We start from the raw sequence: 27,133 nt of genomic DNA, 5'->3' as shown, positions 1-27,133 counted from the left end.
TGTGATAAGCACAAAACATGCCATGTGGAGTTTCCCATGTAACTATATTATTAGTTTCCCATGTAACTATATAATATTATTAATATTAAATTCCTTCTAAGTGAAGGTGGCAATTTAATTTATAGCAATTCACAGGTTCCAAGACCAGAAGAGACCATTATGATAATTTAGTCTGACCTCCTATATAACACAGGCGATAGAACTGCCACAAAAATAGTTCCCAGAGCATATCTTTTAGAAAAACATCCAATCATCATTTAAAAATTGCTAGTGATGGAATAGCTACCATGATCCTCAGTAAATTGTTCCAACGGTTAAACTCTCTGTTAAAAATGTATGCTTTATTTCCAATCTGAATTTGTCTAGCTTCAACTTCCAGCCATCGCATGGTGTCATACCTTTCTCCATTAGACTGAAGAACCCATTATCAAATATTTGTTCCATATATAGGTACTTACAGACAGTAATCAAGTCACCTCTGAACCTTCTCTTCTCAGTTATCTCAATGTTTAAAATATCTTATGAAAACGTTCAAGGAGAGCTAACCCGGGGGGGGGGGGGGGGGGGGGGGGGGGGGAAGGGTTAGCCTAAAAAAACCTCTTTCGGTAATAGGTACACAGAATTTTTCTGACCCTAATTTCGTGTTGCCAGAGATAGCCTTCCGGTTACATACTTCTATTTATAATAGGACATTTCTGGTAAACATTGCATAAATCAAATCTAATCTTCCAGATTGTCTGCAAACACCCTAATTTGCACAAATTAATGTACTTTAAATAATATTATAATACTTTCAGAGCCAGATTTAGGATTTTGGGAGGGTTAGTAAGATGAATTTTTGGGCCCACACCAAACTTCACTCACTCATTTGAAATAAAAAGGGAGTGATTGGACTTCAGAGCTACCAGGAACCTCCTATTGCAGAAGTGGAGTCCACCTACTTGTGGTTTGGTTTGTGCAAGCATAGTTTACTCTTGGAGAAATTCTGTGTCACTGTGCATGCACAGAATTCATGTCCCCCACAGATTTCTTTGCTTCCCCCCAGAAAAATGACTTTCTGTCAAGGAAGCTGCAAGAGCAATCACACACCACTCCCTAGCAGTGCAGGTACATTGTTTCAGGCATCTGGAGCAGCCGGCAGAGAGGTAAATCACTATGGCGCTGGGGACACCCCAGCCAGTGGCTCCTACCCTGAGCTGGGATCAGCTGCTACTCCCGGCTGGGCTGGCGGCAGGAGAGGACGGTGTGACGTTGCACTCCATATGTTTTATGGAAATATGCTAATGAGTGTGAATATAATGTAACTGGAATATGCTTTATGCAAAAGGTCTTTTGTAAGGTATCATTACAAAGCTTATAATCTACTGAACGTGCTCATCTTATTTGTATGAATGTATCATTCTTGTATCTGAAGCTAGAAATATGAAGTATTACTCTTAAGTGCTATTGTAATTATGCAAAGCGTGGGTCATTAATGGTGGTTTAGAATCTTGATGGCTCCCATTGACCAGGACAATTGGTTGTAAATGGCTCTGTTTACTTGTAAGCCTTCCAGTGTTCCTGTGAGTCAGGCCGGGAAGAAAGGAGGCTTGGGGGGTCTCACAGGACATGTGACCATATCATCGGGTACTGGAATCCATCTTAAATCTGGTGCTTTTCCATTTAGAAGGAGGGGTGGGGGCCCAGAGAGATAAAAGATTCCCACCTTGCGCCAAAGCTATAAAAGGGGGTGAAACAGAACAAAGGGGGCTGCAGTCATGAGAAAAAACCATTACCACCTGAGCTGGAACTAACAAGAACTGTACTGGGGAAAGGATTGGGCCAAACTAGGAAGGAGTCTAGTTTGTGAAAAAAGCTTATTGGAATATCTCTGAGGGTGAGATTTACCTGTGTTCAGTTTCTTAATGTATTAGGCTTAGACACGCCTGTTTTATTTTGCTTGGTAACTTACTTTAGTCTGTCTGTTATTACTTGAAACCACTTAAATCCTACTTTTTATATTTAATAAAATCACTTTTGTTATTTAACCCAAAGTAAGTGATTAATACCTGGAGGAGCAAACAGCTGTGCATCTCTCTCTCTATATATAGATCATCTCTCAAAACTGGGTGACTGGGCAACAAAATGGTAGATGAAATTTAATGTTGACAAATGCAGAGTAATGCACATTGGAAAGCGTAATCCCAACTATACATATAAATCATGGGATCTAAATTAGCTGTTACCACTCAAGAAATACATCTTGAATACTGTGTGCAGATGTGGTTGTCCCATCTCAAAAAAGATATACTGGAATTGGAAAAGATTCAGAAAAGGGCAACAAAAATTATTAGGGGTATGGACTGGCTTCTGTATGAGGAGAGATTAATAAGACTGGGACTTTTCAGCTTGAAAAAGAGACAGCTAGGGGAGATATGACTGAGGTCTATAAAATCATGACTGGTGTAGAGAAAGTAGATAAGGAAGTGTTGTTTACTACTTCTCATAACACAAGAACTAGGAGTCACTAAATGAAACTAATAGGCAGCAGGTTTAAAACAAACAAAAGGAAGTATTTCTTCACACAACACACAGTCAACCTGTGAAACTCCTTGCCAGAGGATGTTGTGAAGGCCAAGACCATAACAGCGTTAAAAAAAGAATTAGATAAATTCATGGAGTATAGGTCCATCAATGGCTATCAGCCAGGATGGGCAGGAATGGTGTCCCTAGCTTCTGTTTGCCAGAAGCTGGAATGAGCAACAGGGGATGGATCACTTGATGATTACCTGTTCTGTTCATTCCCTCTGGGGCACCTGGCACTGGACACTATCGGAAGACAGGATACTGGGCTAGATGGACCTTTGGTCTGACCCAGAAGGGCCATTCTTATCAGTGTTATAAAGGGCGAATGGTTTATGTGTTTACCCTATATAAGCTTTATATAGAGTAAAATGAAATTATTTGGGGTTTGAATCCCATTGGGAACTGGGTGTCTGGGTGCTGGAAACAGATAACTTGCTGAGCAGTTTTTGGTTGAAGTCTGCAGCTTTGGGCTTGTGGACCATACCTGGGTCTGTGCTGCAGCAGACTAGCGTGTCTGGCTCAACAAGGCAGGGTTCTGGAGTCTGAAGCTGGCAGTGGAAAACGGGCTCAAAAGGTAATTCCAGCACATCAGGTGACATTCCCAAGGGGGTCTCTGTAACCGAACCCGTCAGAGACGGGACTTCCTCTTCCCCTGCAAGGAGTGGCTGGGGCTGTGTCAGGCCAACCCCAAGAAACCTCCCCCAACTGCAGGAAGCTCAGCATCCTCCCCTGCTTCCTGCCCCCATCACTCCTCAGATGCAGGGGCAGGCGGGGAGGGGTCACTGTATGGGGAGCTGCTCCCCCATCCTCCCAATCCCCGTGCATCCAGACCTTCCATACCCAGACACTCCTGCCAAGCCTCACCCCGTACACCCAGAACCCCCTAGCACTCCATACCCGAACCCCACCCCCCTGAACCTCAACTCCTGCATTGTAGCCCCCCTCACCCGGACCCCCTGCCTCCAGACTCCCATCCCTGAACCTCAGACCACCCCCACACTGAGCTCCCTGTACTCAAACCCCCACCTTGATGAGCCACACCACCCTGAGCCCCCACATCACTTACCCCCAACTAGCTGCACCCAGACCCCCACCCCACTCCCCCAGCACCCACACTCCCCTGCTGAGACCCCCACACCACTATACTGAGCCCCAACCACCTTCACCTGGAAGCCCCTGCAGAGTCCCATTGCCCCTGCACCTGGAACCCCCCAACAAGCCTCTGTGTATCCAGATCCCACACTGAGCTGCCTGCACCCAGATTGTCCAACAGAGAACCCTCTCACCTCACACCTGGACCCCCCCACACTGAGCCCCTTCACATCTGCATCCTGCTGGTTGAGCCTGCCTGCCCACACCTGGTGTGCCTGGCACAGAGGGGCAGGGCCCCAGGGTGTTTCTGGGGCAGACCCAGGCCTTGTACTGTGTCAGAGTCAGGTGCAGCTTCACCGCTGAGTCCGTGTCCACGGGGTGGGAGTGGGGGAACTGCAGGGTGATCTCCCACTTTCATGGACCAAGTGGCCTATGCGCCACACTGCCATGTGGAGCCTCTGCATTTATTCACTGACAAATAAAACTTGCAGAATTTTTATTTTTTTGAGGCAGAATGCCCTCAGGAGTAATAGTTGCCAACATCTCAACATTTTTTAAATGGGTAATCCACCACATTAGCTTGGCCATGAAGATTACTAAAGGGCAAATTGTAGTTATTTTTCTCCAATTATTTAAACTTTAGAATTCAGGGTAGTTAGCAAAATTAATAAATGCTCAAAATAGTCACCTCATCCCTTTACAGATACACAGTTTATGTAATGGAAATACAATAAGATAGAAGTATAAATAAATAAAATTAATTAGCCTGAAAGTTGTTATCTCACCCCTTCCATTTCTTCATGTTTTTTAAAATCTCATTGATTCTAAGGATTTCCATACCATTTACATTTCCTCTCATTTCTAGCTACAGTTTCCTCATCTTCTCTCTTCAAGAAGAAACCTTCCTCTCATTCTGTCCATTTATTTGCCCCATTTCTGTTCTCTAGAGCAGGGGTTCCCAAACTTGGTTCACGGATTGCTCAGGGGAAGCCCCTGGCGGGCCGCGAGATGCCTTGTTTCACCCTCTTACTTTAAATAACACTTTACAGACCCTGAACTACATTACCCAAAATCTTGTGAGTCAGCCACACATGTGCATCAGTCTCTCACTGACTGAGGGAGAAAGAGAAGCTGATGCGCATATGTAGCTGATGCATACGATTCTGGGTAATATAACTGAATTTATTAATTTGACATAAATGGATCTTTATGTGGGTGACAACATTATTAAATCAAGAGTTGTGAATTTTTGGTGGTAAATGGGAGTCTCCCTGAAATACCAGGAGACTTAGTAGGTTTGGCCAACAGCCTTCAGCTTAGCAGGTTCCTAAGATGAGCTGCTCCACCCTTGTGGCCAGAAGCTACAATGGTAGCTTAGAGCTCATTTTCAGGCAGTCAGCCAGCCTGCAGCAGTCCTTGTGTTATCAGTGGAAGTCAGATAGCTCCCCTATATATGAGTCACCCCTGATCCTTTTCCTGGGAAATATAAGGGACTCCTGGCCACAGATTCTTGAACCTCAATGGCCAGCCCTTCTTGGCTGGGAAACATGAATAACCAATGGCCTTAAGGGAAAACCACTGACACAAACTTTCCACTCTAATGGTTTATGTTTTGAAGGATCTTTCAGTAACAAAGAGAGCTATACATTGCCTTTTATTAAAAAATAAAAAAAAATTAAGCACTGATGAGGAGGCCTTGCCTACATGTCCAGTTAAACCAGGCTTAACACTGGTTAAACTGCACCCTTTATCAGCACTAGGTAATTTTCCTAGTATACAGAAGACATTAAGGGATCCCATGATCATGGCCAAAAGGCTCCCTGGATACTTTGCATTTCTAAGCACCTTTCATCTAAAGATCAAAGTTCTTTAGGAACATTAACTAATTAAGCCTCATCTAGGTAGTTAAGGCTTCATTTTACCTTCTAATAAAATACAACCATCTTGGAGGTGGAAGAACAGTTAGACTAGGAGTGAATGATACTGTATTTTAGAATTAAAATAGGAAAAAAATTAATTTTGTATCCAACTGAATTTAGAGGTAATTTAGGCAGAAAGAATGTAAATATCAGAGTTTAAATTTGGCCAGAACAACACTTTACATTAAAGATCACAGAGCACATGTTTTTATCATTGATGGTCACGACATCTGAAAGGCAGCACCTCAAGCAGTACAGTACTATATACTTGGGTTTTGGTTCAGTGTGACTAAAAAGGAAGAATTAGCCTACTGAATCACAATACTACTAATTACAGGTATTCCTGAGTGGTCACACAGCTCAGTTTTGCTTAACTTGCAAATCTACTTTGATCAGAGTATAAAGTGACATATCTGTAAGCAAAGGTGACAAGCACTGTACATTAATTAAGAAAATTACTGAGGAGTTTGTTCTGTATTTTGAAACCAAAATGAAATACCCTGCTTGGAAAAAAACTTCAACTCTAGCCCCAATGTCAAGTAACATGTTTCCAAAAGTATTAAACTAGAATTTAAACCAAATTATAGAACCAGTTTAAACAATTTCTAAAGTGGTTTCATAGAATCATAGAACATCAGGGTTGGAAGGGACCTCAGGAGGTCATCTAGTCCAACCCCCTGCTCAAAGCAGGACCAATCCCCAACTAAATCACCCCAGCCAGGGCTTTGTCAAGCCTGACCTTAAAAACTTCAAAAGGAAGAAGATTCCACCACCTCCCTAGGTAACCCATTCCAGTGCTTCACCACCCTCCTAATGAAAAAGTTTTTCCTAATATCCAACCTAAACCTCCCCCACTGCAATTTGACACCATTACTCCTTGTTCTGTCATCTGCTACCACTGAGAACAGTCTAGAAGATCCATCCTCTTTGTAACCCCCTTTCAGGTAGCTGAAAGCAGCTATCAAATCCCCCCCCGTCATTCTTCTCTTCCGCAGACTAAACAATCCCAGTTCCCTCAGCCTCTCCTCATAAATCATGTGTTCCAGTCCCCTAATCACTTTTGTTGCCCTCTGCTGGACTCTTTCCAATTTTTCCACATCCTTCTTGTAGTGTGGGGCCCAAAACTGGACACAGTACTCCAGATGAGGCCTCACCAATGTCAAATAGAGGGGAAGGATCACGTCCCTCGATCTGCTGGCAATGCCCCTACTTATACAGCCCAAAATGCCATTGGCCTTCTTGGCAACAAGGGCACTGTTGACTGGTTGATCAGGATGAGGCCAAAATGGAGTTTAAAAACTTTGATCCAATGCAGCTAGGAGTACAATGACTGGGCAAAACATTACAGGGGAATCTGTTTTAGCCATTTGGAAGTTCAGCTGAATACAAAAGGCCACTACAATTTTCATTTTTAATGCTTTTCTTCCACAGGGCAGCTTTGGCCCTTGGGCTGAAGCCCATTGAGATTCTGCAACAAAATATGCTTAGTTGACTTTTTGCTCAATACAGCCCTTAGCCGGCAGGTTGTACCAAAGGCTAAAACAAATAAAGATCACAGAAGTGAGAAATGAGTATTATGTCAATAAAATCCAAATCCTGCCAATGCAGTGACTCTTTTATGCAGCATGTTTTCTAATGCTTTGTCTGGTCTTGTTTTAAAATATCTCAAGCAATAGGGCTTCCACCAATTCCCTTGGAAGACTACTTGCTCTGTAACAAATCTAGCAGTTTTTCTTAATATTCAGCCTAAATCTTCTTTTTCCTTATTTCAGTCCAAAACAGGTCTCTCTCTCCCCAATCACTTTCACTCAGACCCAGCATATAGTTTCTAAAGGACACTGGGTTATATTCATAATGAAATATAAATAATGCTCACTGATTTTGCTAATTTGTGCTTCAGAGCAGTATAAACTACAACTCATCTGCATACCTTCTCACACAAAAAGACCAGTTTTTTTCCTAATAATTTTTCCTTTTAGAATGATTATTCTGAGGTCAAATAAGTTTTGTCTCAACTTTAAGCAGATAAGGTTCCTACTTAGAGAGGGTTTGTCTCAGAGTTTGATTTTTGATTATATTAAGTTTCTACATACAATTTATTTACATATTAAAAATATTTCAGATAAAATGCTAACAGTATTATTGTTTGATTGAGCTCATTAAAAACATGCAGTTTTATTTAGAATATGTTTAGCGTTCACTGCCAAATGCTACCTTTTAACAGAGGAAGGACTTTCTGACTTTGCTGCTAATTCAGAAAAGGGGACCTTCCAATATCATCTGAACAAGTGACAATAAAGCCATTATTCTAGTCATTAATAATCATACAAATTAGAGACGGAAAGACTTATTATCTAGGTCACCGAGTCCTCCCCTGCCAATACAGGACTGTTCTCTGCACCCTGTTTACTAGTGCTTTATTGGCTTGTTTTAGCGATTATTTTACACTTCAGCTTACAAACATCAGAGCAGATGGATTATTTTTCTCAAATTCTGCATCACTAATATATGAGACAGTACTGAATTTGCACCATATAAGATACATCATTAAAACATTACAGGGTTTGTCTTTTTTTTTTTTTTTTTTTTACCACCACTAGTAAACCAAGCTCTTGAAAAACACTAAGTTAAACCGTAATTTAAGTAATTTAATAAGCAGGCATTGGACCTCAATGACAGCACTCACAATAACAATACTCTTCACACACCTGTGAAACATCTGTTTAACAGGTTTCAGAGTAGCAGCCGTGTGAGTCTGTATCCGCAAAAAGAAAAGGAGACTAACAAATTCATTTGAGCATAAGCTTCCATGAGCTACAGCTCACTTCATCGGATGTTTAACAGCATCCAGCTGCCAGGACAGTGCCTTGAACCAGTGTCACAACAGTAGGAACATAATATATACCCACAATGCCAGGCTCCTCTTTGGGGATTTTAAATTACACAGTTTGATTCTGTACAGGGTCTTTCATTCAAATTACACCTATGGGTTTATATTGGCACAGAGAGGGCCAACAACTGCTGAAACAAATGCACATTTCTCTCTAGCAGTTTTTCTTCTGAGACATTTGTGTGTCTGGACACAATACAACCACCCCTCTCTACGCAGGCCGTCCTTTGTGTAGAGCAGCCACATTCAGCCACACAAGCGACACAGCCCCCAAGGCACGTCAGCCCACCCGTTCCCTGGGTGACAGGCAGGTCCGGCCACCCCAGCGCCCACTCGCCCCCGCCCCAGAAAGCCCAGCCGGCGCCCCCGGGTTACTTACATTCTCGGTGTCGCGTTCATTCACCGTAGGCAAGGGAGTTCTAGTGGACATTTTAATTCGCTTGTGCCGGAGCCACTGGCTACTTGCGACAGCAAAACAAAACACCCCCTCCCCCAACAAAAGCCGACCCCCCCCCCCCCCAAGAACGCTTGTCACTCTGCTGCGAGACAGTGGTTACGAAGGGCCACCATCAAAGGGAAGGGGTGGGGGGGCTGCTTATTTCCACCGCCGCCACCCCACTTCCGAGCTATATTCCAGCCTGGCGATGGAGCAGCGTCTCCCCCGGGGAGTCCTCCGGGCTCATCCTACAGCCAGCTTAGGAGCCCAGCGCGCAGAGAGGGGGAGGGCGGGGGGATCCTTGCAGAGCGCAGCGGGCTGAGGGGGGCGAGGGAGCGGCCCGGAGAAGGCAGCGGGGCGCTGCAGAGCCCGGCCAGGAAAACAAGCCGCCGCTCCGCAGCCAGCTCCGAGCACTTGGCAGCCAGGCAGGCCCGCTCCGAAGCGCTTCCCCCTCCCTTCTCCCCCCAGCCCCGCTTCACCGGGCCTCCGCTCGCATGCCGGGCCTTCCCCACCCGCTCCGCCGCCCGGCGGGCCCGGGCTCCCCTGCGCCTTCCGAGCCGGGTGTCAGGAGCCCCGCGGGCCGGCTCCGGCAGCCTGCAGCCCCCGCCCCCACTCCACGGCTCAGCGCCGCCCGCTCCGGGATGGAGGATCCAAGATGGCCGCCCGGCTTCCTCCGCTCCGACTTGAACCGGAAGAGCCCGCCCCCTGCCCTGGTGCTGGGCTGGGCGGCCGGCGCCGGCTGCTTGTTGCTAGGCGGCCTGGCCCTGGCGGGGCGGGGCGGGGAGAGGCCTCCGCAGGGACTGAGCGCCCCGGGGGGAGGGTGGCACCCAGTCAGCTTCCCTGTGTGTCAGTCCAGGCTTGGGGCTGCTTAGCTCACCCACCAAACCCAGCCCCTCAGTCACAGGCGCACCCACCCCAGCAGCCACGCAGCCCAGGTGTTGGGCTCCTGGCATGCCCCAGCAGCACCGCCCTCCTCGCCTCACGGGGCATTCGCACCACCCTGCTCCACCTCGTGTGGCAGTGGCACCAGCAGCACCGCCCTGCGCCACCTCCGTGGCATTGGCAGCACTGCCCTGCTCTGCCTCCGTGGCATTGGCGCTAGTGGCAGCGCGCTAGTCACCTCGCGTGGCTTTAACGCCACCCTGCTCTGCTTCGTGTGGCATTGGTACCGGTGGCACCACCCTGTTCCAGCTCATGTGGCGTTGGCGCCAACCGCACCACCCTGCTCCACCTCTGTGGCGTTGGCGCCAGCGGCACAGATCTGCTCCACCTCATGCGGTGACACTCTGCTCTGACACGCACAGCCTCAGCCCAAGTGGCACTACCCAGCTCCCTCTTGCATAGCATTGACACACATGGCACTGCCCTGGTTGGCCTTGCATGGCAACAGCGCCATTGCCATTGCCCTGCTCCACTTCAGCCGGCATTGCGTATTCCGTGGTAATGGCCCAAGTCACTTTGTGACCCAGTAGCAATGCTGCCACGTAGGGGCAGTTACTGTAAATACAATAAAAAGAAAAGGAGTACTTGTGGCACCTTAGAGACTAACCAATTTATTTGAGCATATTTGATTAGTCTCTAAGGTGCCACTTTTCTTTTTGCGAATACAGACTAACACGGCTGCTACTCTGAAACCTGTAAATACAATACCATTTTGTTAGAAGAGTCAGTCTAACCCCGACTCCCTTTGAAAACAATTGGGTGTTGCAGGGTTTCTCAGTGTGGCCTTTGCGAGCTTGCCGATCTCATAGTGCTCGCTCCACCTTCCTGTTTCCTGCTAACACCTTTGAAACTAAAACACGTTAAATACTTTCCTAATATTAATTTTTGTAAACTATTGCTGTAGTTGCCACTAGAATGTTACAGGATCGCGGAAATGCTGGGAAGTAGTTCATGTGAGAGTGACTGGGAAGGAAGGGGGCCTGCATGCTTGTGAATGGAAGGGGAGATGGTGCATCATGAAGGATGTAGGGGAAGGTAGTGCATGTGATTGTGAAGCAGCAAGGAGGTGGTCCATGCACTTGCAATTGGGAGGTGTCTATGTTAGCAAGAATAACAGAATGATGCTATTGGGAATGGATGGGGTGAAGGCCAGAGACAATTTCTTTATAAAAATGTGGTCCACAGTATGAAATGTTGGGAAATCTCTGGTCTAGAAATGAAAACTTTGGAGCTGATTCAGCTATGCATTAACAAAGTGAGGGGTTACGCCCCTGGGTTTTCAATCCTGAAGTTTATTTGCTGAAAGCAAAATCACAAGAGACTGCAAGATAGGGCCCTTATACTCAATCCAGAAGTTTTCATTTCCCTTTGTGGTATGGTATATTTAAGGCTCCAGCCCTAAAAAGGGGCTGTGTAAGTATGGCCCTGTGATGCGGTGTTCACCTCACACTAGCCTGGGAAGAGTCAGTGTGGCTCAGGAGAGGCTAAGTTACCAGATAGGCCGCACTGAGGGAGAGTTTATGTTTGACAGGAAAGCACTGACATGGAGCCCAGCTGGACAGGAGTAGGCAGGGCTGGTATAAAGTCAGAAAGTTTACAGCAGCAAGAGGTGGAAAATGGGGCCCAATTAGGGCTGCCAGTTTTGGTTGGCAATATTCCTGGAGGTTTCATCACATAACAATCTTTAATTAAAGATTAATCTTTAATTCCTGGAGACTCCCGGACAATCCTGGAGTGTTGGCAACCCTAGTCCCAATTTTAAAAAAAACTACTCTTTTGCAATTCTTTAAGAATACTGGGAAAGGTGTGAGACTGTAAGTCATGAACAAGATATGCAGTACAGTGCATGGTGTCATAGACTCAGGAAGTGAGTCTGCTACACCACAGAGCTGAAGAAGAAAAAGGTGGCATTGTGCAAGCCTGTAGTCTTTCTCTGGGTTTAGACAGAGAAAGGAAGAAACCCAGGGGGAAGGTAGAAGGTCCAGGTCCCGAGGAAGGGTTTACCAAGAAGGGTGGTGGAGTGAAAGCCTGATAGAGATGTGGTAGGAAAAGGATCAGGAAAACAGCTGTAAGGTTTGAAATAGTGCAGACCTTGAACACTAATTTGAGGGTTGCTAAGATGGAATCCAGTGTACAGGGTGGGCCTCAGTTCCCCTACTAGTCACTGGGGAAGTGGCATAGCTTCGAACTGGAGGACTGGCAGGAATGATACCTGGTCAACCAGTTCAGTGACTTTGATTCCCCGAAAGGGGAAAATGATAGTGACTTGGTCTGAGGCCCAAGCCACAAAGAGGGAGCACTGCAATTCCTGGAGCATAAGAGGGGCTGCAAAGTGAGTGAAAGGGGGTTTCAGACTCGGTGGAGCTGTTCCCTAGATGCAGCAACAAGAAGGCACCCCAGGAGTGAGTAGAGAACTCTGTGACAGGTCCAGTGGGATTTCACATGGGAGTAAGGGGCTGCACTTGTGGACCTTTTGTAAGATTGAGATCTACAATATTATGGGTGAGCTTTAGTGTTAACATTATGCCTGGCTCCTGTGTGTAGGAAGGGGTGAGAATTTGTGTTATCAAAATCTAATGCCAACAGACCCTGGTCATTGGCGGGCGGGATCGAACCTGGGGTATCTGACGCTTAGTGCATAAGCCTCCACCCCATGAGCTAAAAGCCAACTGGCTGTTAGCTAAGGATGTAGAGCAGACGTATTTAATTCTCTCTCTCTTAGTGGTCTCAGTGCCACTAGATGGGACAGAACACCACACCCAGAAGGTGTGTGGGTTACAAAAACACACTGCAGATAGTCAGTACTTATTTTGCATAATCAGTTTTAAGAATATTCATATTCCTTATCTTGGATGCAGAATTAATTTTGAATTAAAGAACATAAAGAAAAGTCACTACTACACGTGCTCAGTACCATCCATTTTTCTTTCGCAGCACTGCTGAGGATTTGATCCCATGAGAATAATACCTTGCCATTCTATGCCAAAATGCATCTGGGGAACTTAATTACTACCCCCTGTGGGGATAGGTATTATTGTTCCTATTTTTAGAGATCCTGTCCTAACACTGCCCAAGCAGAGGAGTGTCACATTATTATCCTTAGAGCTAGAGTAGTCTCCACAACACCTGCCTCCTGCCCACATCTGTGGGGCAATGGCCAATGGATCTGTATAGTTGCACAGAAAGTCCTCATGGACTGTGCCACACAAGGCTATACATACCTTGTTTAGGCTGTCTAAATGTGTTGCTTCCCCACATGCTGACACACAAATACAATTTTCTCTTGTAGCAGGCAGGATCCTCTGCAGAAGGAGGGGGGATTTGCCTCTGTCTGGCTTACCAAGGTCACAAAGGAAGTCTAAAGCAGAGCTAGAGAAAGTATACAGGTCTCCTGACACTCAGTCCTGTGTGTTAGCCCCAAAGCTATTCTTCACCCTTTTCTTTCTCAGCTGCTAATAGAATATGTTCCTTACGTGGTGTTTCTAAAAACTGTAATTGACTTATGATGAAGACAAGAAAAGGAACAAAATAGACAGGTTTGCTCATTAATCTGATTAATGGTCTCAGACTGCACTCATGGGACTCCCGCTAACATCAGTGTCCCTGATCCTGAAAACACTTAGGTCTGTGAGTAACTATCAGCAGGTGAAAGTAGTTACTCACAGGCCTAAGTGTTTGCAGCATCAAGGTCATTGACAGTTCTGTGCACAGATACTAAATAGCATTAAAAGACAAAAAATATATGAAATAGTTTCCTAATACTACTTTTCCTGTTAGCAATGTTGTGCAATGGAATATCTATTGGATTGTTCTGTCACTCTTTGTATTTGTGTTTAAAATAGCAAATAACTTTCAAAGAATACAAAACCCTAGGGGTGTCCTATAATATAAAGGGGAAATGTATTTTTTTTAAAAATGGTGCACGATGAGGCTATTGATAGACAAGTAGCTGATCACTGCCTACAACTAGAAGCTGAATCAATATATCATGTCGACTTATAATTAGGAACTGCCCAAATCTTGGACCCTGTGCAAAGCCTATGTAAATGGCCTTTCCACAGGGGAGACATTGGAGGTGGAAGAACATAAGAACGGCCGCACTGGGTCAGACCAAAGGTCCATCTAATCCAGGATCCTGTCTGCCGACAGTGGCCAATGCCATGTGCCCGAGAAGGGAACAAACAGAACAGGTAATCATCAAGTGAACCATTCCCTGTTGCTCATTCCTAACCTCTGGCAAGCAGAGGCTAGGGACATCATCCCTGCCCATCCTGACTCATAGTCATTGATGGACCTATCCTCCATGAATTTATCTAGTTCTTTTTTGAAACATAGAATAGATAGAATCTCCTCAGAATGGTAGCGAAGCTGCTCCATCTCCACTGCTTTCCCCCCTGCCTGCAAATGAGAAAGGACAGAAGAGAGCTGGCTATGAGGTGCATAACTGCAGATCCATCGACAACACTTCTGCACCTTTTCCTGATCTGTCTATGCCTAACTTCCAAACTCCACTCCTTATGCTACAGAAGACCGAGTGCCTTTGGAGCAATGTTTATGGACCAAAATGGGAGTGAACTTCCTACACGGTATCTCTGTATTCTGCCATCTCCTACACATGGCAGAATCACACCAGTTACACTGCCATTTGGGCCATGAGCATGCATGGAGCAGCTAGGTGGGCCAGATTTGGGCCAGGATCACTGAATTGAGGAAACTATGGTTAAAACAGTGTGATTACATGTTAGGTACAAGGTCAGGGTTTAGAAAGCTAAAAATAAAGTTTTAGAATGCCTTAATTTTAGCTTCTATAAATCAGTGAACTCTCATGGGTCATACAAATACAAAAGAACAACTGGCCAAAATTTTTCTTGGTGTAACTACACTGAAGTCAGTGAAGGGACACTAGCAATGAATTTAGTCAAATATGTTTAAAACAGAGTTGTTTTATAACGAGCTTCCTTTCATATTCCATCCATATCATATGATCCCGATGGAGTAACATCTTAAACATAAATCCTTTCAGATGCATTGCCTTCTGAGTCAGGCATGTAACTGTTCCACCTACACTGTGTTTCCTGTGTGGTTAATATTGAATCAAAGGCTCCATTCACAATGATGGGAAGAGAATAGATGACTCTAGTACATGTAATGTTTTCAAGTGCAAGTTAATAATTGATGTGCCTGAACATAGTAGGGAAGAAATTGTTTTATAACAGTGAGATAAAATCTGGGCTTTTGTGGTGCATATTACCTACAGTTGGTAGCACTGATGTGGGTTAAATAAGAACACTTAAATGTATAGTCCTGCCAGGTGCTAGACACACAGCAGGGGGAAATTCACAACACCTTCGTAAACAGCAAATGGATAAGATAGACTTCTTCCCCTGGCCTAGAGGCTTGAAGTAGAACACCGGACTGTCTGGTCAATGGCTGCTACTGCAGCTGGTTATAGTATTAGCTATATGCCATCCCATTCCCCCCTGAAGGATTAGTGGCCAGGGGATCCATGCAGCTGGCAATCTGACTGACCATACCCATCCTACTCCCTGGCTCATCCACGATGTTCAATGTGCTCCCAAAAACACTCTGTTCCAAAGTCCTCAGCCTGGCCTCAGTTCCATACTGACACAAACAGGCACACTACAAATTCTAGTGAAGTAAAATTTGTTTAGGTAAATGAATTAACCTTACAATTATATGTAGTGCTTAAGGTACGTCCTACATATAAACAACCTTCTGCAAAAACATTGGAACAAGGATTTAATTTGTTTGTGTATTCTGGGTGCCTTTGCTGTAATATGATGCGTCAAATACATTTCTCCTTGTCAAAAATATGAATGAATATAGTGCAGATAAAAGCAAGGGACTTACAGGACTGACTTGAGTGCAGGCAGATGGTGTGCAAGTTTCCCAACATAGCTTTACCAAAGTACTTAAATCTTGACCTACAACACCTCTGCTATTCCAGTTCTAAGCCTCCTTCCATCTGCTATTCCACTTAGTCTATGTTGGGTGCAGCAGGGAATATACAAACAGTTGGGTTCTTTTCAGTTTTCACTACAGATTTCAAACTGTAGGTATGTTGTTGTAACACTTTTTTTAATTATAGGAAATGGGGGTGGTGGTGGAAAGAAATCAGACACTCACATGAAAATACTTGGTGGAAGGACAACAGTTTCATCCCACCAAAATCATATGAATAGTTTCTAACATTCATCATAATAATCCTGTTTAGAATTCTCAATCCATGACACATACACACATAAACCGCATTTTATATAGAAAGGCATGTTTTATTATCCAAGTAAAATAATCTTTTCAAGATATGTAGAAACAAAAGTGAATTATATTACAAGAAATTGTTGACATTATCAAAGAAATCTTCAAATGAAAGGACCATCAATCACTTCAAGCAAACATGAATTATACACATGCAAAACTAGGTTAATAATAGAATTTATCTGCATAGTCAACTGAAGTTGCTGATATAGGACCTGATCCTGCCCTAACTTACATCCTGTGCAACCCCTAATGAAACTGACAGGGGTTCCCCAAGATGTAAACCAGGCCAGGATCTGGTGCTTAAAATGAGTGACATGCCTAAAACTAATCATTTTTGAGAGAAGGTTATAACTTAGTCCCAGAATAATCAAGTCAATGAAGAGTGAAAAAGAGTGAATAAGGATACTAGCTGCCACTTGACATGAAGCTCAAGTTTGCTTTCATGGAACGTGGTGGCAAAACTCACAGGATTGGGTCTGCGACCAGCATGAGCCATTATTAGACATCAGAAAGGTAGCCGTTTTAGTCTGTATTCACAAAAACAATGAGGAGTCCGGTGGCACCTTAAAGACTAACATATATTTGGGCATAAGCTTTCATGGGTAAAAAACCTACTTCTTCAGATGCATCTTGTCCATGCATCTGAAGAAGTGGTTTTTTTATCCACGAAAGCTTATGACCAAATATATCTGTTAGTCCTTAAGGTGCCACCAGACTCCTCGTTATTTTTATTATTAGACAGACCAGCTTTGTACAACCTGCCAGGATCATCCAGTGCTTTATGCAGTTTAATAAATAAATTAATTAAATAAATAAAAATCTTCCCTTCTAGGATGAAGTCCATGTGAATTACATGTATCCTCCTGGGGCAGAATTTGGCCTGAGATCTGGTGCACACAGGAGTTATTCATTTTTGATATATCTTGGAATTTCTCTTTGTATGTTTCTCATTTATTTTTTATATATTACATACAATTATGTAAAGTTTTAAAAATAATAGCAAATGTATCAGTATAAACAAACACAAATTACTTTTCTTCCCTTGGCTATTGCTCTTTCCCCATTTTCTGTTATTTTTCCCTTGCCCTCTCTGAGCAGTGTCCCACTTCATCATTGGAAAAGTACTAGCTTTTTCCAGACCTCTTTGCTCTTTGATAGCTTTAGTGTGAAGGATGAGGATTCTCTGGCAAGATTTGCCCTTAAGACTATAGGATCACATAGGTAGAGATGGAAATATTTATTAGATCCATGATTACCACCAATGGGGTTTCCTTTGGCTGGAATTGAATATGGTATCAGTACAAATCAAACAAACAACCAAACAAAAAACAAAAAAACAACCTTTCAGCACCATTACAAAAAAATGGGATAGACTTCATGTTCTACCAGGTCTCTTTCCATTTTCCATTGTGGTGTTGAAAATGGAAGTGGCTGAAAACTTTCTGAGCATAAATCTTTTTTGTCAAAAAAAAAAAAAAAAAGACCACTTTATTTTTTATTAAATAGTTTTGGGGCTTTGAGGTTTTTCAAAATTTTCCATTATTTAAACAACATTTTGTGGAAAATGTAGTCTGTTTTTTTCATTTTTGAGTTTTGCATTTTGTGAAAATGTTTATACATTTCCCTCACCCATTTTTCCTCCTCTCCCACCACCTTTTTTAGTGCCAATATGAAAAAAAGGAATAAGGGGAGGGAAAGGGGAAGAAAGGCAAAAAGAGATGAAAAGAAGGAAAGGGGATGGGGAGGATCAAGCTTGTGTTTTTTTATAAAACATTTTCATGAAAAATTTTGAACAAAAAATTGTTCCTTTTTGAAACCAGCAGAATGAAAATGACTTTTTTGCAAACATTTATTTCTGTTTTTTGACTAGCTCTAGGTGACAGCAGTTTTATTCTATCAATACTAGCAGTTAGACTGATTTCAAGACCACATAGGGAGAGGGATAGGAATATCAGCAATGGATCATTTTTCCATTAGAGATGGACCTTGTGATGCTAGGTTACAGGGAGAAAGGACAACTTCAGTGAAACAGCATGGGTCAGACAGACTTCGAGACGCTAACTGGAGTGGAAAAGGGGAGCAAGAAAAAGACACGAGACACAAAGGAAGATGTGACAGCCTGGAAAAACACATGAATCTCAGGAATAAAACACAGGGAAAGAAGTGGATGCTGGAAAAACATACAAACACTAAGAATGTAAGAATTTTCCTCTTGCTTAAAACCATAGTAATTACAAGATGTTACCCAAACTAGTGAAGCATTACTTAGGTCTTAAACCAGATATGATTCTATACTGCTAAACTTTGGGAGGTTTTAATTTTCTAATGAAAATTGTCTTAAGATAATTTTGCAATTTAGTTTACTAGGTTGACACCTAGGATATGTCTACACTGAATCTGGGAGCGAGCCTCCCAGCCTGGGTAGACAGACTAGCACTGGCCATGGGCAGCGGATAAAGCTTCCCCTGGGGGAGGCTAGCTCCCTGTCCCGCATCTTCTGCTCACAGCACCCCTGCTCTGCCCCAGGCCTCCCTTCCCCGCTGCCACCACTCGCCACTTTCCTCCTTCTCCTCCCCCTCGAGGCCCCCACTGCCCGCTGCTCCCAGCGTCCCTTCTCCCTCCACCCTCTTCCCCGTGAAGCCCCCCACCACCCACAGGGATGCAGAGAGTTGCAGGGACCTATGGAGAGGGGGGTGGAGTGGAGAAGAGGAGGTGACTCAGCCAGGCAGTGGCGGACAGTGGGGGTCTTGGGGAAGGGGCAGAACAGGGATGGGAAGAGGCAGAGCGTAGGTGGGGCCACCACGGCCCAGGCATCCGGTGGCAGCTGGGGAGCCATAGCCTCCTCTGGCTTATTATACCTGCTGCCTATGGCAGTAGCACACTAAAAATAGCAATGTGGACTTTGCAGCTCAGGCTGAAGGTGAAGCTCTGAAGCCTAGGAGCTCGAACTTCTGCCTGAGCTGGAATTTCCATATGGCTATTTTTAGTGCACTAGCTTGAGCCCTGCTATCCTGAATCTGTCTACCCGAGTTGGGAGACTTGCTCCCAGCTGCAGTGCAGACATACCCCCTATAGGCCATCTTCAAACAGAAGGAAAATGAACTCTGATCTCAGTGTAAGGCAGAAAATATTCCAAGGTATTCTGGCAGGGGGCAGAAATGCACTCATTCCCAAAAGGCTAATAGGCTGGCTGATGCTACCTGGGGCATAAAGAAAGCCTGAAGATGTTAGATATTAGATGGGGTGGGATCTGAGTTACTACAGAAAATTCTTTCCTGGGTATCTGGCTGGTGAATCTTGCCCATATGCTCAGGGTTTAGCTGATCGCCATATTTGGGGTCGGGAAGGAATTTTCCTCCAGGGCAGACTGGAAGAGGCCCTGGAGGTTTTTCGCCTTCCTCTGGAGCATGGGGCACGGGTCACTTGCTGGAGGATTCTCTGCTCCTTGGAGTCTTTAAACCACGATTTGAGGACTTCAGTAGCTCAGACATAGGTGAGAGGTTTTTCACAGGAGTGGGTGGGTGAAATTCTGTGGCCTGCATTGTGCAGGAGGTCGGACTAGATGATCATAATGGTCCCTTCTGACCTTAATATCTATGAAGGGAAGTGGCAGGCACCAGAGTCCAAACTTTCCAATATAATAATTTAAGGCTGAAGTGACCAAAGAAGCCTAGGGGAGTTAGATGCCCAATTTCTAAGCCTAAAATATTACAAAACGAACTTCTTTAAAGTGCTTTTTAAGAAGAAAATAGTGATATTAAGTTAAAACTTTAAAATGCTAATTTTAAGGATAGCAGAAAGAACAAAATTCAGATCCAGGTGGTTTTGATATTTGATACACTTTGTTTTCATAGCACTGAGTTCTTCCTGACCAGGACTTCAGAATAACTGAAGAGTTTTACACTGAAAGCCCAATGCATGCTAGGACAGGTCTCTGGAAGTTTTAGTCTCTCCTGTATGACTACTTGTACACAGGGCCGGATTAACTCTCCTGTGGGCCCGGGGCTATTAGATTTTGTGCGGCCCCTGGGGGTTTGGAGCAGGGGTGTGGGAGGGGGTGCAGCTCCAGCTGGGGGGGTGGGGCCAGGGATGGGACGGGGTTGGGGTGCAGCAGGACGTGCAGGCTCTGGGTGGGAGTTTGGGTGCAGGAGGAGGACTCAGGGCTGGGGCAGGGGGTTTAGGTGCCAGAGGGGGCTCCGGGCTGGCTTAGGGGATTAGGGTACAGGAGGAGATGCGGGGTGCAGGCTCCGGCCGGGAGGTGCTTACTTCGAGCGGCTCCTGGTCAGCGGCACAGTAGGACGAAGGCAAGATTCCTGCCTGCCCTGGCTCCGCGCTGCTCTGCTCCCTGAGGTGGCCGGCATGTCCAACCCTTAGGCAGAGGGGCCAGGCCACTCTGCGCAGTGCATGCTGCCCATGTCCGCAGACGCTGCCCCTGCAGCTCCCATTGGCCATGGTACCCGGCCAATGGGAGCTGTGGAGCTGGCGCTGGGGGTGGGGGCAGCGCACAGAGATTCCCTGAATGCTCCTTGCCTAGGAGCCACAGGGACACATTGGCGAGCTGGTGCTTGTGGCTCCAGCCCCAGTGGGGGCAGGGAGGTGAGGCTTGGGGACCAGCGTCTGGCCCACGGTGCGGAGACTTGCCACGGGCCAGACGAAAAGAAGCAGGGGCCTGCATACAGCCCGCAGGCCTGTGGGGCCCCCCTTAGCCTGAGGCCCCGGGCTGCAGTCCCTAAAGTCCCTGCATTAATCCAGCCCTGTTTGTACAGCACATGTGGAATCAATAGAGATCATGGGTGCTCAGCTACTGTGACGGCATATCTGAGAATCTAGATAGAAAATAAGATAGGCACTTAGACTTGTTAAGGAGGCTTTCTCCTAACGAGCTCCCAGGAACTGATAATATTATACATTCCACTTATACATTCCAATCCACAGGAGTTGTACGTGTGTAAACCAAGAGCAGAATTCATCACAGTCTTTAACATCTGGAAAAAAGACTAATGTTTTCTAAACTATTGCATTTTATTGTGCTTCGTCTGCTGTGGTTTAGTGTATTTCTTTTTAACGTTTTATTTAAGTGAATAATGTACAGCAATAAAATTATGCTTACTGGCAAAAGATATGTATCTATCAATACAAGGAAAAATGGAAAATGACGTATAGAAGAATAGCTCTGGGTTTGCAAGGCACAACAAAATGCATATAAGACAGTAATTTATATTAAATACAACAGAACTTGAAGATTATTAAGGTTGCAAATTCAAGCACTCAAAAGTGAGGCAATGTCAGAATTAAGATTGCCTGTGCAACCTTAATTCAGCCCCATTGTGTATAGGCATTATGATAGTCTTTTATTATATGGTCACATATTTTTTCCACTGGATCCTTGCCTTATTCCATGTACAGGATGGACCTGACAACTCAGGGCTGTGTAGAGAAGGAGACTTGTCTGTAGGACCCCTGCCTCAATCACTGCAGAACCTGAAGGTGTGTACTATTTGTAGTACTGGGGCAGGTGACTGCAGCAGGAGAAAGGATGGTCTCGTGGTTAAGGCAGTTGAATGTTGCCCCACAGAATTTGATTCTATCTCTGCCTCTGTCACAGAGTTCCTATGTGCTGCTAGTCAAGTCACTTAAACCAAACTTTTCACTGGTGGGCATTCAAAATTAGTGGACACTTTTGACCTTAATCTCTCTGTGCATCAGTTCCCTATATTTCAAATGAGGATAATACCCCCTCATCTCATAGGGGAGTTGAGTAAATAGATTCATTGGTGGTTGGGAAGCAATCGGATATAGATGAATGCCATAGAAAATCCCATGAGGAAATTCATAATTCTATCTTCAGAGCGGGGTTTGAATAGTGCGCAATAAATGAGGCCTGGGGCTACACACTGAACAATAAGGACAAAACAAAATATTGAATTGCTGTCACTAAGTGAGCACCATATGTTCTGTGCAGGGGTGAAAAAAATCATATGGGATCATGTAAGACTATTACAGCAGATGGAGAAGGAGCCCGAATGGAGGTTGCACAGACAACTTTAATTTTTGCATTTTCTAACTTCTGAGTGCTTGACTTGAAAATCTTAAGTCATGTTGTTTTAAGTTTGTGTGCTTGTAACTTGCTCGGTTTTACAGAACAAGCAAATTCCATCATGTCGCATCAGATTGACCCCACCTCACTGGTCATCAGCTGCATTGGACCCTTTAAATCCACTGAACTGACCTTTTCTCTTGAGTTAATGGAGTTCCCAGTCTTCTCATTCCCAGTCTCTTCCCTTTCCACATCCAATACCAGTCTCCTTGCCCAACCCGTCTCAGTTCCCCCTCCAAACTTCTTGTCTAGCCTGATCTCCCATGCTGGGCCCCTCATCCAATCTCAGTCTCCCTTGCATCCCCTCCCTGGCTCCTTGTCCTAGTCTCTTTGCCCAGTCAGTCCAAGTTCTCCCCACTCCCTCCAGTTCCTTGTCAGATCTGTCTCCCCTCCAACCTGCCCTTATTCTCCCCCAGCCGCTTGCTCCTACTTGGTCTCCTTCCCAGCTCCTCGTACAATATGTGTTGTCCCCCCATCCCAGCTCTCAATCCCAGTCTCCTTGTGTAACCCACACACCTCCTGGGTGTGGTGTTCTGTCCCGGCTAGTGGCACCGAGACCACTGAGAGAGAGAGACTGAGTCTGTGCTACAACCTTAGCTAACAGCCGATTGGTTTTTAGCTCATGCAGTAGAGGCTCATGCACTAAGCTCCAGAGATCCCCGGTTCAATCCTCCCCACTGACAACCAGGCGCTGTCAATGTTACACTTGCTCAACCAGTTCCAGCCTCACGTTCCTATCTCCCCCATGGCTCCCAGTTCTTTCTACTTGCCTAGCCAGTCCCATTCAGTTTCTCTACACCAGTCTCACTGAACTCCTTGTCCCAATCTACTTCTTTCTCTCCCCTGGTCCACCTTGTGTCCCCTTTGCATTTGAATCAGATGGCTTTCCCCTCCATTCTGCATGAGTGTCATTGAGAGGAGGAGAGACAGGCTCCTTGCTCTCAGTTCTGGAGCCCTAGACCCACCCCACCTGGGAGCAGTCATTTAGGGAAAGTCCTTTTAAGCTTCTGTGACCCTGGCCTGGAGCATGCTCAGTTGCTCTGTGGGGATGGTGTGTGTTCAGTCTGGTCAGCACTAGGCGCTGAGAGGCTGGAGTACACCAGAGGGGTCATTTCAGAAAAATTTGGGGAAGGAGGTTTATAAGAGCATGTAGAACATTCTCTGTCCCAAATAGCATCACGAATAAGAAAAACTAGGCAATTATTGCTTTCCCATTGCTTCATCCAAAGTCTGGAGGGGACAAATCAAGACCTGGGGGGAGAACAACTGCCCCTCTTCTCCCCCTTGACCCGTAGCAAATGATGCCCCTGGAGCACACTGAGAACCTTTAGAGATTTTAACTCTTAGACTTTAGCAAGTCTCTACTGAGCGTGTGCAAACTGCAATTATTCAAAGCTTATGACATGGCCATATCTGGGGGGATATTCACAGGGCAAAAAGCCCAGCCCTGACAGAAAGGCCACCCTTTGCCAGATTTCAAGTCCCTGCTTCAACGCATGGGGGTTTGAGAGCTTCTTAAAGAAAGGCCACCAGAATTTCATTTTAATGCGCAAAAGAATGTATTATTTCCTAACCTTCTTCTTGAAAACAGCAGAACTCTCATGGCTAAAATTTTCCAAAAACCTTCAGCCTGAGGCATTCAGCCCAAATGGTTAAAATTTGGCAAAGTTATAAACAACTGAAAACAGGGTCTTATAATGGGAAGGGTCAGGCAACCTTAATGATAGGCAGTGCTATCTGCACTGCCTACACTCATCCATTCTTTATGGAAGACATATTGTATCCATATGCTCTGAGATAGTGGTTGCTAAAATTAGAGCGTGTTCATTCAAAATGAATCAATATGGCAGTGATTTTGTACTTACTAAAATGCTGCTTTTATTTTGTTTTATTATTCTGGGAAAATCCATAAACCTCTTTGCCTCATTTGCATGCCACCAGCATTGGTCTTTGATGTAAACCATCCCTGAGGGCCAGGTCTGCCGCTGGTGTAAATTGGCCCATTGCGCCATTGAAATCAATTTCAGCTGATTTATACCAGCTGAGCTTCTGGCTCTGAAATTCCATTAAATCCCACCCCCATTTAAAAAAAAAACAACGATGTATTACATCAGACTTACATACTGCTCAGGTTTGAAGTGGTTTAGTGACTTTGTAACAAATTGTATTAAGCATCTTTTTTCTGCTTTTTCTCATTTGAAAAATTGTAATTATTGTTAAATTAAAATATTGGATATGGTACATGTGAGAAGCTTTGGTCACTGGCTTGGGACTCAGGGAGCAAGACAGTATGTTTTGTGACTAATTCTTTTCCTATAAATATTAGGCCTCATTCTGTTCCACTAGCGTACCTCTGGAATTATGCCACTCTCAAACTAGTGGAGTGGAGAATCAAGACCAACATGTTATTGCTCTGTTGTGAAAGCAACTAAACACTGGGAACCAGATCCTTAGCTGATGTAAATAGGGATAGCTCCATTGACTTCATATTTTAGTTAAATTAATGAACCAGGCTGGAATTCTTTGTGAAAGTCAAAACGGAATATTTCAGTACCAGAAGATAGGCTGAGATAGGTGTGGAGTTTTGGATAGGAATCAAGCATTTACAAGGCATCAGGAAATAATCTGCCCGTCTTCACTGACTTCAGTGCAGCCGCACTGATGTGCTCTAGTTAAGGATCTGGGTCTGGATGTTCACTCACATAGACCTTGACTCTGAAAGGTGCTGAGTGCCTCCTTGAGAAGTACTGTACGCCCTCAGCTTCCATGGGAACCGAGAGCAACCAGTACTTTGCAGGACTGGGGTCTTAGCTACCCTGTATGAATGAATGAAGTTGGTGAAGAGCAGACATTTCCCGAAGACTTGCCAATACTTGATTCTCATCCAAAAATCAACACCTACAGTAACTCAGCCCACCTTCTGGTTCTGCAGTGTTAAGTTTTAATTCAGACAAAGATTTCACAGCTTGATACATTCATGTACTTACAGAATATAGAGGGCTGGAGTCTCCTTTCACACTGGTTATACACTGATGTGACTCCATTGACCTCATTAGAGTTACTCCAGATTTACATTGGTGTAAATGAGAGGAAAACCACACTCACATGTCATCGGGAGAACATCACCTGATAAAGTGACAGACTTTTTCCCCCACTCAACAGGGCCTTCAATTTCAATAACTGAAAAATAGTGAAAAAACACAAGGGAAGATGTTTATAATTCTTCTAGTGCTGTGATTCTCAGGAATTTCCACAGCCTTACCCAAGGTTAATAGAAAAAAGTTCCAGGTTCCTCTTTCCCATTTAGCCATCAAGAAAGGGAGTGCCTGACCTGTTCCCATTCCCTGGGGGAGGAGTGCATGTGCAAACCACTAGTTGAGAATCTAGTGTAAATCCCTATAACTGCAATTATTCTGCATACCTTCTGCATTAGGTTACACAATGACTGCAGGGAACAGCATGTTATAACAAGGTGTGTGAGTCACAAAAGGTAAAATTCTTATATAATTGTTTATAGTACAGTTCAGCTGAAAGGACTGTCAGAGTACAGGAATCTTGACAAGAGAGACAGCCTGGCAGAAGCAGGGCAAAATAAAGCAGATACGATCCATGTAAAATCTTGTCAGCGTATAGGATGAAAGAACATCCCCGGAAATCCTGCGGCATCTGGAGATATCTCCCCCTAGGACATAGATTTTAATGCAAGTTTTTGGTGCTCACACATTGAGTCTGACACCATCACAGCAGACTGGGAGATGGAATTTCCTTCAAAGCCCTACATTACACAGCTCTGGCCTACACCTCTGATGTCTCTTTCCATGTTCCTCTCTGCCATCCTCACTCCATCAGCAGGACCAGTCTAGATCCACTGTCAGTTTCTTTTCCCATAAACACCTCTGTGCATCTTTCCATGCTGCTCCGTATGCTTGGAACCAAACCTGTTTGCCAAGCCACTCCCCCGGCCTCATTCAAATCCTTCCTAATGAGTTCTGTCATCTCACTGTAGGATGGGGATCTCAGACAGGATAGTCAAAATATGGAGAGCATTCAGAGAATACACATCTTACAACTCCTTATACTTAGGGCTGTCAGTCTATGTATGAGATGACTTCGGTGACTACCTACGTGGGGAAAAGGAGGAGGCACTTTCTTCTAGTGGACAAAAGGCATAACAAGATCCAGTGGGTGAACACTGAAGCTTGACTAACTCAAGCAGGAAATAAGATGCATAGTTTTCATAGTGAGGATAAGTAACGCTTAGAACAGTTTACAAAGCACTGCGGTGGATTCTCTATCCCCTGAAATCTTTAAATCAAGACTGAATTTGTCCACAGAAGATAAGCTTTAGTTCAATCACAAGTTATTGGCCTTGATGCCAGAATCGCTGGGTGATATTCAATGGCCTGTGTTATGCAGAGGTCAGACTAGATGAGCACAGTGGTCCCTTCAGGCCTTATAGTCTGTACACACACACACACACACACACACACACACACACACACACAAATAAAAATAACAAAGTCATCCAGATGCATACTTGATTTTTTCAGAGAGCTTGGTGTTCTCATTGTGACTGTTGCCATTCACCTCCACTTCTTCCCTCTGCCCTTTTGTCTGTTTGTGACTCACGAGTTGTGTCATGTCAGTTTTAGATAGTCCTTGCCTGGAAGAAGTGACTACAGCCCAAATCTCTTTTCTGACCAATCTCTGCTCAGGAGCAAGGGAGGCAAAGATACCATTTTTATGCTTTTCCTATTCTGGGGCCACTTGGGAGAAGTTTCAGCCCCTGCTACAAGTTAGATAGTTGCAGGGGTGACTATCAGACCCCAGTGTGCTATTGTCAGTGGATTTGAGATGGGGACTTCGGAGCTTCATTCTTTGGCTGCCATGAGCTGAGGGCATGGCAGAGG

General features: G+C 44.7%; 1 protein-coding gene across 8 annotated transcripts in view; it reads right to left on the bottom strand.

The window, feature by feature from the left end:
• MARK3 (microtubule affinity regulating kinase 3) overlaps nucleotides 1-9,562 on the bottom strand; it is a 108,725-nt gene extending 99,163 nt beyond the window's left edge. For 3 of the 8 annotated variants that reach the window (XM_037901010.2, XM_037901013.2, XM_037901011.2), the window contains exon 1: nucleotides 8,846-9,562. In XM_037901010.2, the coding sequence (XP_037756938.1) occupies nucleotides 8,846-8,896 (51 nt within the window). In that variant the 5' untranslated portion in view covers nucleotides 8,897-9,562. The remainder of the gene's footprint in view (nucleotides 1-8,845) is intronic. The other 5 variants (XM_037901012.2, XM_043550231.1, XM_037901015.2 and 2 more) reach the window with 3 other exon arrangements.
• Between the last annotated feature and the right edge of the window lie 17,571 nt (nucleotides 9,563-27,133).

The sequence above is a fragment of the Chelonia mydas genome, chromosome 6 (genome assembly GCF_015237465.2).
Source record: "Chelonia mydas isolate rCheMyd1 chromosome 6, rCheMyd1.pri.v2, whole genome shotgun sequence".
In the NCBI taxonomy this organism is placed as follows: domain Eukaryota; kingdom Metazoa; phylum Chordata; order Testudines; family Cheloniidae; genus Chelonia; species Chelonia mydas.
The sequence above is the reverse complement of the archived record's forward strand: the minus strand, read 5'-3'. Positions and strand labels throughout refer to the sequence as shown.